This window comes from Sceloporus occidentalis, unplaced genomic scaffold (assembly GCF_023333645.1).
Source record: "Sceloporus occidentalis isolate IW3139 unplaced genomic scaffold, rSceOcc1.0.p SCAF_61, whole genome shotgun sequence".
Classification (NCBI taxonomy): Eukaryota; Metazoa; Chordata; class Lepidosauria; order Squamata; family Phrynosomatidae; genus Sceloporus; species Sceloporus occidentalis.
In genome coordinates, this window is record NW_028317041.1 from 1663240 (window position 1) to 1677313 (window position 14074).

At 37.0% G+C, this 14074-nt stretch overlaps 1 protein-coding gene across 1 annotated transcript in view; it reads right to left on the reverse strand.

Moving 5' to 3' along the window:
- LOC149287397 (serine/threonine-protein kinase DCLK2-like) overlaps positions 1-14074 on the reverse strand; it is a 48162-nt gene that overhangs the window by 13472 nt on the left and 20616 nt on the right. Inside the window, exons 3-7 of the mRNA XM_089492900.1 lie at positions 9163-9265; positions 8758-8853; positions 7250-7300; positions 5783-5877; positions 236-299 (exon numbers count right to left, since the gene is read on the reverse strand). Of these exons, the coding sequence (XP_089349026.1) occupies positions 236-299; positions 5783-5877; positions 7250-7300; positions 8758-8853; positions 9163-9265 (409 nt within the window). The remainder of the gene's footprint in view (positions 1-235; positions 300-5782; positions 5878-7249; positions 7301-8757; positions 8854-9162; positions 9266-14074) is intronic.

Sequence of the window (14074 nt, forward strand, 5' to 3'; positions counted from 1 at the left end):
TCTATAAACCAAGCTGGGCAGCTACTTAAAAGAGAATTTTTCTAATGAGGGAAAACATGTTAAACTCTCCCAAACAGCAAGAAGTCTAAGGAGGTATCCACAGTTATCTTTGTGCGTTTCCAGCTCATGTGCCGAAACAAATAATTTAAAAACATGATTTTCAGAATTTATAAACAAGCATTTGCAAGCTAAGACATCCATGCTTGAAGAAGAGATCACAGAAACATATACGAACCAGGACTATTCAAGTTTTCCGGAAGGCCGTTCACATTAGACGAGGATCCACAATGGGATAGAATCTGGAAGTGCAGAACACTGGTTGAGCATGACTTGTAACTACTGAATCATTTCTTAAATTCATTTTACATGTTTACAACGAAACTCAGAAGCTAGTCTAAGGGAAGGGAAATGAAATTGTTAAAAACAATAGATACTTCCCTTGACTTACTGTAATATAACAATAGAGCGAACAATCATGAAAAAGGCGTGGAAGATTGAATAAACAATCGTAACAACAGGATCGCAAACAAAAACAGATATTCCTACAGCTCTTTATCAAATTATATATATATATATATATATATATATATATATATATACACACATACACACACACGGTATATTTGTTCCTTTTGCACATCAATATGGACATTAAGGGGACGATTTGATGCTACGGCTTCAGAAACCTTTGTGAAGACAACTAGACTATAGAACAGGGGCGTCCAACATGCGGCCCGCGGGCCGTGACCTCGAGGTGCGGCCCGCGTGAGATCGGCAGCCAGGATCACAAGAGCCCTGCTGCTTACTTGTGGGAGGGTCTATTGTCCTGCACAGAGGAAGCGGGAGGCCACGCCCCCTGCTGAAGTCTGTGAGCGGCATCGAGAGCTGTAGAGCAGGTAAGGGGGTGGGGAGGGTGTTTGAATGAGTATGCGTGATTGAGGGAATGAATCTGTGAATGAATGAATTTGTGTGTGTGATAGCATGGATGTGTAAGTGCTGGAACCTAGGCATGATGGCACTGTGATTGCTGTTAGCAATCACACTCCTATCATGCCAAGTCAGCCAGTACATGCTGAAACCTGTCTAGCTGCCCCCTTGTGTATTGATGCTGCCAGCAGTATGGGGTCTGCACTTACAGCCACCCTGTACCAGCATGTACTGGCTGACTTGGGATGATAGGAGTGTGATTGCTAACAGCTAACAGCAATCTGCTAACAGCAATCACAGTCCCATCATGCCTAGGTTCCAGCATTTACTGGTGGTCTGGGTATAAAAAGAGTGTGTTTGCTGTTAGCAATCACACCCCTATCATGCCAAGTCAGTCAGTACATGCTGAAACCTGGCTAGCTGCCCCCCTTGTGTATTGATGCTGCCAGCAGTATGGGGTCTGCACTTACAGCCACCCTTTACCAGCATGTACTGGCTGACTTGGGATGATAGGAGTGCGATTGCTAACAGCTAACAGCAGTCACAGTCCCATCATGCCTAGGTTCCAGCATTTACTGGTCGCCTGGGTATAAAAAGAGTGTGTTTGCTGTTAGCAATCACACTCCTATCATGCCAAGTCATATTGTTGATATTTTTTTGTCCAATTGTGGTGTGTTAACGCACTAAAATTGGACAAAAAATACAATAACTATTAATTTATATATGATTGTTGACAGAACTCCTATCATGCCCAGCCAACCAGTACATGCTGGAATCTGGGTATTGCTGTTAACAATCATAATATATATTTTTTTTGTACAATTTTGGTGTGTAACTTACTTTTATTAAAAGTGTGGGATTTTTTTTATTATTTTCAAAGGTGAGGGGGGGGGGGGGTCATTTTCGGTTTCATTTAAGTGAACCCTGAATTTTCGGTTTTGGTCCAGAATTTTTATTTTAGTGCATCCCTAAAATAAATAGAACTATTTCATTTTTATTTATCCAGAATCCTGAATTTGTAGTCACAAAACTTTGTAGGCCCAGAAATAAGTGAGAGGAAAAGTAAAGGTTTTGTGTCATTTACTTTATTTTAATCTGCATATTTTATTAAAGGCCATATTTTCTCACAGTGAAAAATGAGTGCGGCCCTCGCACCTATACAATTCTGATTAAGTGGCCCACTGCAGAAAAAACGTGGACACCTCTGCTATAGAATAATGAACCTCTACTAGCAACATAGAATGTGTGGCTGCTATGAAGGTGCTAAGAACATCTGTATTCATCAGACGTGGTGCAAAGGAGAACCAGGGCGTATGAGTGACAATGTAGCTGGGCAAAGTAGATTATATTTCTTCTTCATAATCCAAATATTGTCCGTACAAAAGCTGAAGTAACACATTGTTGATATGGATAACCTAAAGCTTGGAATTCCTCTTTAGCTTGTCAACAGATCCTTAGAATTTGGAATGTAACCGTTATCTACTCACATAAATAATTAATCTAAAGCTTTGCTTTCTAACGTGGCTTTATAATTTACACAGAATAATTAATATTTTATGGAACATTTCCCCTACAAAAAACATGTAGCAATGCCTTCATATTCCAGGCAGTAAACATGTACTGCGAGAGATTACGGCAATTTGTTGCTATAATTGGGAAGGCACTGGGTACTAATGCAAGCAATGTGTCGTATAAATGTACACAATAATATAAAATAAGACTTGCACATAACGTAACAAAATTACAAATACATTATCAGTGAAGACATTTTGATAAATAAAAAAAAAGAAACATTAGTTCTTGTTTCCAATGATTTTCACTGCACATCTCTAATATATGGAATGAGATCTTGGGACATTTACCAATCCAAGTCATGTTCATGACCCTTACCACTCAAGACTAACCGCTTATGTTCTAGGCAAATGTGTAGGGGGCCACATGAACGCTGAATTAGGTGGAGCCACTCAGGACTATAATTTAAAAAAAGACTGGGATTTTTATTCGGTCTGGTGTTCTGTATTTGGTTACAGGCAGGAAAGATTGCTTTATATTAGAAACATAGAATTTGAAGGCAGATAAGAATCATTCGGCCCATTTAGTCTGTCCTTTTTTCCTGATGCAAGAGTCACACCTTAATTAGTCCTTGCTCTTGTCTTTGATTCAGTGTAGCTTTATGCTTATCCAGTGCATGTTTCAGTTCCTGTTACTGTATTAGTCTCTACACTTCTGATGGGAGGTTCTTCCATTTATCTTTGTAAAGGAAAACTTACTTTACATCTAATCCTCTGGCCATCTAGTTTTAAACTATGACCTCTTATTCTTACTCCCTTGAAATAAACTTCCCTCCTGTACATTGTTAAATATCTTTAAGTATTTAAATGTTTCCATCATGTCTCCTCCTCTTCTTTCCTACAAGCTGTACATATTAATGTACTGTACTAAAGATAAATATCTGTATGTAAAAACTGAACAAGTCAGTATATTACAAGTCTGTATATACCGTAAATCCAGGTTTGAAGAAAGACAATCTGGTAGCTATGGCTTTTTCCGAATTAAGATGTTTACATAGAACTCCGTGGATTTGCGTCTTCCCATTCTTCAGAACATTCTGCTATGTATGACCTGGTTTGTCTCCCAGCAAGTTCCTTCGCAGAACGCTGAATACTAAAAGACTGGCAATCCTAGCTGAATGTGGATGTGTTTCCACCAGTGAAACTAAATCAAGTGCGGAAATAAGCATATGATTTTTTAATCAAAACTGGCAGTACAAGTATGCTGCCAAGTACCCGAGCTACCATCCAACTATCGCTCTAGAAACCTCTACTAAAAGCAGGCAGAACAATATTAATCTCTCTTGGTTACAGTTACAGACTGTACAAAAAGGGGAGCAAAAAACTTAGCAGATAGCACCTCAAGACTTACAGTAAAACTGTTGGCATTTGTGTTTATGAAAAGCTATCTTCAGAGACAAAATAATAGAGACCAAGTGGCACACCAGAATGCAAAGAACATGTTAAAATAAAAAAGGTACCCAACAGGTTAAATTACAGACAAATCTAATGGGAAAAAAATGTTTGGTTGAAAATTTGGAGATGTCTCTTATAGTGTCCACTTAACTGTCACTCTCATGTTTGCCTATATATCCATGTAAGAGCTTTATAGGCTTATACTTATTTTTAGTAATAACAAATATATTCTTGGTAAATGAGAGTTTATTCAAAATTTTATAAAAAAAACCATCAACAAATAAGGAACGAAATACAAAACAATAGTCTCGATTGAGAGTAGGAGACAGATACAAAAACCGGTATCGGTATCAAGACATAATGGTAGACGGTAATGTAATGCGGTTGCACCAATAAAATGGTACAGTCAAGATTAGAGCCAATGGCGGGAAAACCGCAGCCTCCTTTGGGTCTGGTCACGTATAGGCAAAAAAGAAAACAAAAGAGAAAGAAAAAAAAAAAGGGGGGTAGAGAGGGGGAAGGGGGCGGGACAAAAAGGAAAGTAAGGAGATGGGAAGACAGGAAGTCATGGTATGAGTGGTGTGAAGAAGGGAAGCACGATGAACGCTGGCCAGGGCAATCTACTGCAGGAGTTCCCTCGCTTTCGCAGAGGAACGAAAGGCTATCCAGCAGGACCATACCCCCATGTACGCCTCGAATCTGTCAGAAGCCAGATGGACCATTTCTTCCATAACCCTAATCTCCACTACCTTGGACACCCAACGTCGAATGGTGGGGGATTCTGTTTGTTTCCAATATAGAGGTATCAGGCAACGAGCTGCGTTTATTAGATGTCGAATGACAGACTGCTTCATGGATGAAAGTGATCCAGGTAGGTGAAGCAGCAGTCCGACAGAACAAATATATTCTTTTACTATTAAGCAATAGTGATATGCATTTTTTGAGTGCATTATACCAGCTATGTTCACAGCCATAACAGATAAGGGGTAGCACTACTGTTCACATAACTTTCTTTCCATTGCTTACAAAGAGAGGTAAAGTAATGTAGCTGCAACAAAAAAAAACATCAAAGCAATTCTACACATATGTATGTAAAAAATATGAATAGTATGGTCTAAAAAAAGTTCGAGAAAGCTACTGGTTTTGTAAAAGAGTTGTAAACTAAGTCATAAACACAAATGCCAACATGATTACAGCTTTGGAAACTATAATCACAGCAGAGAAATTTGTATCTCCAAGGCATCTGTGCATCTGTGCACAATCTTGGACTCTTCAACTGCGAGCGCTTGTGAGCAGCAAACATGCACGAGTTAGACAAAAATGCAAACCCCCAAATTCTCTACTGCCAACTCGCATACGTTGCAGTTGCGAGGGCATGCAACAGGAGTCGATTCTGATCAGTTAATCCTAAACTCAAATCACTTCTTGGTGAATAGACCAGAGTTAAAAAAATATTCCTTTGAAAGATATGCCTCAACTGTTTTTACCTCTGCCTGGTTTACTTAACTTTGATTCTTGCATACTTTTCTTTTGTAAAACCCCGATAATGTTTGTCTATAAAATGCAGGTAAATGAATCCTTACGTCTTTCATCCATTTATATATAACCACAGAATATCATATACACAGCTATTAACTCTTAATAAAGTATTGTGTCGATATTTAGATTTTTTTTCTAAATTCTATTTTTTAAGTTTATCTCTCAATCAATGGTGAGGAACATAAGATGGAGGCCAATGGATCACAACTCCGACTCTTCCTATAACTTATTAGTCTGGTTACAGACACTAAAATTGTTATTTATAGATCAGAAATAACAGATATTAGTTTCCAAGGTGACATGTGTAACCTTTTATTGTTAATACAAACCAAATTAAATTTAAAACAAACCTTTAAACCACGGAAGCTTCCTGGACTGGTGGGAGATGAACATGATGATTTTGTTGATTTGGGAGTAGATAACTGGCTGCTTGGAGTGCCATTAACTAGAATACAGAAAGACAAAAATAATAATGCAGTTAATCATTTTACATGTATTTGTATTCCATGCATACAGCAACCGTACACAAAATGAATAATCGAGAATGGAGGTCATTTGCACAAAAAATAAAAAAATGGTCAAAATGTGCTTTAAGTCCAAACAATTTTACCCCTTTCAGAAGAACCTAGAATTGCATCTACCTTTGCCTTTTCTAGATCAGCATCAAAATACAGTATATAGTTTACTTAATAACAATAAGACTGTTTACATGCAATAAGGAGCTTAACATCGCATTTCATAATGACAGTAAGACTGCATTAAATGTAAGTACGCGATCACGAATGAGACTAATAAGCTTCTGAAATCCAGAGTTTCAGATGTCTCTAAAATGTAACCAAATTAAATGTAATGAATGTACACAGTGGAACAGCCGTATTCTAATTAGAGAATACTCATGCTTCTATTAATCATTGGAGCCCTAGTAGGGTTGACTAGACAGGTTTGCTATCCTTTCCAAGATTGACTGACATCTCTTTGCGAATGTCTTTGAAAGGGATTAATACTGGAATAACACAAAGTAAATGTAAAAGTATTATGTAAGCACAGTGTCATACCCTTGAGTTTTGTGCAGCCTTTACCACTAGTTGCCAGGGGTTGACTATAAGGTCACTTGCAAATATCTGGCCAATTCTACCCCTGAATTGTGTCTTGTCTATCAACAAGCAAAATTTGCATACAAATCACACATAATCATATCTCCTGCTCCCATGGTACAAGTAGCCCCAAGACGTGTCATCTGCCCGCTGACCCAGATGGCTGCTTTTATCGTCTTTGATACATAGAGGTAAATGCCAGTGGACACCCTTTCCTTTCTGTTGATTCCACATGTATACCTTCTTTACCTAATGCTAAGATGGGAGCTGCAGTCCTCGGAAACTACAGTGCCAGAGGATGCCCGATCACCGTTGTGAGCGAACAAAGCCACCTTTCAATTTCTACAAAGTGGACAAGGACATTTTCCTATCCAAGGCAGCTCTTTAAGTCTCAGATACTTCACGTGTCAGCACGCACAAACAATTTCAATCTGGTTTTTAAAACCAAAAACACAACAGCATTTCAGTTATAGGATTCTCTAGATGAAAACGGCTTAAAAAATGCTTATTTCGGAGACACCCTACCATGAACCATTTAAAGGCAGGATTAGAAAATAAGCTTCTTCCAAGGGACAACACTGAACTAATGTAACACTGAGCAGAAAATGCAAAGACTGAACTGTGGCTTTAATGGTAAAGCTTGGATGTAGAACACAACAGGTTTATGGAGCTGGCAGGTGATTTGGCCAAGCCAAGAAGAAAGCCACAACCACATTGGCTCACCTGGGGATTTTGCTGTGGAATAGGCACTGGTGTGGTAGCCACCCCTCTTTCCTGCATTCATTTTTAAAAAGGTATAAACATCAAAAGTTATATTAAAAAGCACAATACTTCCTGTACTCAAGGAAAGGCAATGACAAAGTTTAATCTGGCTTGCCTGAATTGGGTATAGAACTGTTTAATTGGTGTCTGGAGAAATCAGATTGCATTGGGATCATGACAGAACTGTTTTCTTTTTGTGTACATAAACCCATTGTGATGAGGCAAGCATCACATAGTGTGATCATACATGTTATTAAGTTAATGTAGACATGTTTTGTCCATTTTCCACCATAAGGAACTTTTCTTTAGCTAAAGGTAAGCTGTGTACAATTACCGACTTGATTGGTGATGGGCAGGGACAGTTTCTGACTCTAAATCACTAAAGTTGTGATTGCACTTAACTATACATTATGAAGGTCCATCCAACAAGCTTTTCCTGCAGGAGCAGTTTGGCTTGCCCTGTTTAATAAATATTTAAAACAGTAAACATTCTACAATACCTCCAACAGTAAACCATATCTCACCATCACCTCAATAAGGATCCCAGAGATCTGAAAAAGTAATACCTGTCTTGATAAAAATGTATTTTGATTTGGTATAAAACATACCACTAGTGGGAACCTCCTGCACTATGGTAGTCAAAAATATGAGCATTTTAAGTGAACCTGAGTGCATATGAAACAAATTGTGATAATATATTTGTGATAGAATGAGCTGTCATACAGGGCCCCCAAGGTACTCAGAGATGGCTCCAGCCTGGCTGCCAAACAAAGATAGCACAGGTAGGAACTCCATTTTTTAATCCCAATAACAAGATTGCTGCCAGGGGAATCAAAGGTTGGGTTGTATACATGTATCTGTTTATCTATGTTAATGCAGTTCTGTGGATATATCAGTCTGTGTTTTACAACAATAAACTGTTCATTCCTGCTGTACTCTGTACAAGGTAGTTGTGTCTACTTATTGGGTGCACATAGCAGGGTTCCAAGGTGCGCATGCTGGCTGGTGCTGGAAGTGATTCCGGGGACAACAGGAGGATACTGGGTGATCTTGGTGAACCCGTTACAATATTGAAGCATAAAAAAAGTAAATATTGTTCCAGAATAAATGTAGCAACTTTGTTAGCCAACGTGCTGATGTTGAATAAGAAGATCCACTGCTAAGGGAAGATTACATACATCAACCAATATCACACCCTACATAATATTTTATTTCAAATTAGCTTAAGAGATGTGTTCTTTGTTTAAAAAATATACAAAAGATATTTTCCTATTTAAGGAATAAATAAGTCATATTCATTCCACTTCTTTTTTTGCTCACATCAGCAGAGCCACCAAAGTATCAAGGCTATGCATATTATCGGAGTAACCTTTCTATGCACAAGAACTCAAATTCTTATTTTTCAATAATGAAAATTATGTTAATTTCTTTTCTTTCTTTTTTTTTTATATTTGTAAAAATGTTTTTACCTGCAGCAGGAGACTTGCTGCGGCGTGATGGCCCAGGACTTTTCGAGCCTGGGTATCTTGCAGAACGGGAATAAGAAGGTTTCATAATACGACACTCTGCAAAAAAATGTACAACATTTTTCAAAAAATTTGTAAAACTAGATAACATTCACAAAATGGTATTTCTAGGGCATTCTGAATGCTTAATTTCAGCAATATTCCACATGCCATGCTTGATTAAATTTAGGTTTACTTGACTAAGAAATGGATTTGCAGTATAATGTACACTATACACTAATATTTTTTTCCTTTCTATGCATTTTCCACCAGAAAAACACCCAATGCATAATTTTAAAAAACAAAAAGAAAAAAATATTTCATAACTTATACAGGTGAGATTTTTATATAACATTTTTGCTGTTTTACCACTGTGATCCAGTACAAAGTCATCTTGTGCATAACGGTATTTCTCAGGTCCGCAGGCAATGAAAACATCGTCATCTCCAAAGAAATCTTGAAGACACGTAACCTGCAAAAGATTATTTAGGTGAAAAACACTGGGGAAGGTATAAACAAAAGCGGAAAAGTTATCAACACAACTTAATATTGCAGTTAACCCCATGACAGACATTTAATTGATGGTATATGTACAGAAGTGTGTATACACCAACAAAGTAGATGGTTTTGATTTTTTTTCCCAGAATTAAAAGATGGTGAAGCATCCTCAGATACCCTCAGCATATATTCTTAGACCTACAGTCTTCTAATTAGTATGTCCACTAAACATCTCAGTTCAGTAAATTACATTTACAAAACTGTAAAAGTATATCTTGTTTATATGAGTTTTATTATTTTGTTTTATTATTATTTCAAGTTTTTGGCATATTATTTAAAGCCACGATCATGCCATATCTAAAGCCTTCTTTAAAAATTAAAAGAATTCCACCTGTATCTGATGTTAAGCCCCTTCCCTTTCCTCATCCGAACACCATTCAGATGTGGGTGTAATGCTGAATCTCACCATAGTGGGGAATGGAAGCCGTCAGCCAACACTGCTTATCGACAAGTAATCAGTAGGCTGAAAAGTGACACAGTATCCTAGTTGGAAGAAATGGGGCATGGACAAGGACACCCCAATAATGTTACTGGTGGCAGAAAGCATTCTTCTTATAATGTGCTTTTTAGACTGTATGTTGCTTTATGTACTCATGAGAGCCAAAGACCTAGCTATGTCGGGCCCACCTACATCCACGCAACCAACCCAGACAGTCAATAACCCATTACTGACACGATCCTTTTATGCACAAGGTAAGATTTACTTAAGTTACCAATGACCCATCAACCAGATATCTATGGTGCTGATATTCTCACTTTGCACACCCCTAGTAACAGCAAAAACATTACTAAAGCTGGTACATACTAAATACCTGTAAAGTAAGTCAACATAGTAGGAGTTCCAAAGTTAGCATTTTTACAAATTTTTCCTCTAACCATATATATATATATATATATATATATATTTTTTTTTTTTGAGATGAGCCATTATATATGCATAGGATAGCCATTCACACAGAAAAATCCTCCCCTAACCTGACAGCCCTGTATTCAGATCTGATTTCCAGCAGAGTAGATTGGTAGAGTTCCCAGGTGTGTGAGTGTGAGTGTATATGCATAATAAAGTAAATTTAGGTTTGTGAACTGAACCACTTTTGTTTTACTTTGACAAAAACACAAGGCCAGATTATTTGGGGATCCCCAAAACTCAAATTATTGTGAAATTTAGGCAAATATTAGAATATGAATGGAATGCACAATATCTTATTACAAATGTATCTAGACTTGATATTGTAAATTAAATATAATGACTATTATAGATTATTGCATGATAAAAAAAACCACGTATGTAGCTTGCACAATTCTCGACATACACACCACCTCATATGCATCTATTATAAAAATTCTTGTTAGCTTTGAAGCTTTAACAAAACAAGGAATTCAGACTTCAGGCATACAGTTCTAATAATATATTTCCTTGCATTCTGCTTAGACAAAGCTTTAAAAAATGCAGAGGCAGATTGCCAGTGAATTTTTCAAACAGCTGACTCAACCCAGGCACTGTTTCAGTGAATACATTAACCAGCAGCATGTAGGATTGCATAAACGTTCCACCCCAGGGAGCTTAGCTGATCGGTTTTCTATGCTCGTCCAATTTAGTCACATTTATAACAACATTTTAGCAAATCTGAACACTGTGTGTCCTGCTCAATACAGTTCTGCAACTGCTTAGCAATGATAACAAGAACCACGTTAACTAAGTGACATTGGTGAAACGCTCGGCCCAGTGGTTACACGGGACGAGAAACCTTTCAGCTCAGAACACAAGTGGATGAAAATGCTACAATAAAAGGATATAGTTGGAGTAACGGGTACAACATTAAACTTGGAAACTCTTAGCAAAGGCAACCAAATACAAAAAAACAATGATTCGGACAAAAACAGGTCTCATACCATTTTACAAAAATATCCCATTCGGCCGTTACAATTTGTAAATATGCCTTTGGTTTTATTTCCCTTACTGTACCCTCTACTAAAAAGACTCACTTATTATTACCAACTGTTTTTATTGCATTCTTGTGGGAAACGGCATAATAGAGATTTCTCCCATCGTTTCCATCAACCAGTTCCTTCCTGTAACCTATAGCCAGAGATATGTTTTATGAGAAATGGCAGAAATTCTCTTCTTGGGTTGGGTTTTTTAATATAATCTACAACAAAATTCAGGAAGTGGGGCAAGTGGGGATACTAGAAATATTGCAAATGACAAAAATAAGCATTCTTGCTTTAAGTATGCTATTCCTCTTTTATCTTAGCCTTATATATGTATATAATTTATTTTTTTTTTTTAACTATTTCATGTAGAAATTAGGGTAAATTTAAATATGTAATTTTTTCCCATACTGTAATATAGCTTTGAATCCCACATAATTAAATATATACATCAATGCTTCTGAGATACTAGAATTTTTGTTACTCAACAGTCATTATGACATACATGCTTTTGTACAGTGTCCTGGACTTTTAAGTGAAATACATTTCTCATTTAGTATAAACCCAGTTGTATATGGTGATATATTCAGGAGGCTGAGATACACAAACTCCAAAACAAGATTTACAACATTATAAAATCAGATGATTATACACAAAATGCAAAAGGAAATTGTTTGCAAATACCAATATGAACAACTAACTAAGTTGAATTACAAAGCCATTTCATTTTTTAGTTAGTTTGTAAAGATATATTGGCTTGCATTGGGTAAACAGAATTTAGTTTGTTCTAAACGGTTAGTATGGCTTTAATTCTGAAACAATATAAAAAGACATGCCGTTCAACTGGAAATATTCCCCTGGGTAACCTTGAGCAGACACAAGAAGGTCATGCGGACAGATCATCCCTTTGGCAAGGATTCCTTCAATTACTTCATTTACTTGTAAATAAAAGGCAATATGCACAAATGTCATTTAAAATGCCCATTCTACTATTTTAGTTTTTGAGAATCCTTAGAAACTTCATGGTTCAGCAATATTCACAATACTGCTGTATTGACAGTATTCACAATTCTGGCCAATGCCAGTTTCACAGAGTAGACAAAATCTTGGAGGGCACTATATAGAACGCACTACACAAAGTACAAATTATGTTTTTGATTCATGCATTAGTTCAGGTGAAAACAGATAAGCATCAAACATAAATGCGATGTGATTGGATTTACCAAATAAATACGTTTTGGATTAATACTCCAAACGCCCTAAAAAGTAAAGATTAGTGTTAATATGTGTAAAACATTGATACATCACTTGTGGCCAATATCAGAAATAATGTACTTTCATTATCCAGAATATTGAACTCCTAAAAGGAAAAAAAAGAAAGGATTCCCCTATACACTACAAAGGACAGGGTTTAACTGTCTGGTGACATGCAGCCGGAAGCTTGAATTTTGGCCTAATTACCAAATAAAAGGCTGCAGGAAGAACTTGCCATTGGCAACACTATATACACTCCAAATCACAGTAATTCAATACTAATGTCTTATTTTAATAGCAATTTAATAAATGCATTCATGTTTCCTTGAGTGTAGTCAGTAAGATAACAATTGCAAAGCTTACATAGTTTAAATACATAAATATGCCTTTATCTTGGATATAATTTTAGCTTTTACTTGTGATATGCATACACAGACACACATAAATGGTGGGCCAAGTTGGGAACATTTCAGAAAACAGAGAAAGCTTTGCAGCTTATGGTCCTAGGTGGCTTTTAGCTATGGCAAAATTAGGCTGCTTTTGGAAATATCTGGGAGAAATAGGAGAATGTTTTATTTTTTCACACATAGAAGCAGTGCTAGATGAAAGTGTGAATTGGAAAAGGATTCAGGGATAACACATTAAATATTATTGCCGAGGGAGCAGCTGAAAAGCCAAAAGCCATCAAAGGTCACATAAACAGTGCATAAAATGTTCCCACATGTACATGCTAGTCAAAAGAAACCAAGTACTTTGTATTAAATCACCAGTTTAATATGACACCAGGGCCATCTTTAATATCAACAGAACTCCTCGCAAACCTTTGCTCTAACAACATTGTGATGGCAAGCCTTCCCGTTCCTTCTGGCACCTCAAGTTCACAGTACTTTTCATTTAAAATACTCCTATCTCCCCAAGCTCGCTCAAACTGTTCTGTCGGATCCCCTAACACTTCTATCTTCCTCAGTTTTATCCCCCCCAAAAGCCCCTTCTCACTTTCCTTACTGTCCCTCTCCACAACCCAAATAAGCTGTGGCTGGGCCTCTGATATAGTGCACAGAACATCCAGATTTTGAATACTACAACTTACCAGCTGTGGTTACTCCAGTTGTAAAAAATGTTCCTGTCTCTTTAACAACAAAGAGAAGGAAAAAGCTTTCACCTACGGTTTTTCCTAACACATTTTTCTATCATGTAATAGAAGAATGTGTCAGCTTTCACACAAGCTAACTAAAACGTATCCTTTGTGTTTAATAAGCGATATGTTACTGTGAAAAGAATGCAACAAATCAGCAACCATGTATGCTATTAATGCACAAAGGAAAAAATACAGAAATAGGACACATAATGGTGGGTAATGCACTATAGAGTAATACGTTAATTAGGGGATGGACACTCATTTTATGACACGCTGGTGACCTGTATATGTACAGTTTTATGTTTATCCGAAGTTGGCAGTATGCAATGGTCTGAATCCTAATGAGATAAGCGCTACAGAATTTGATGGCGCTATATAAAACAATAAATAAAAATAATA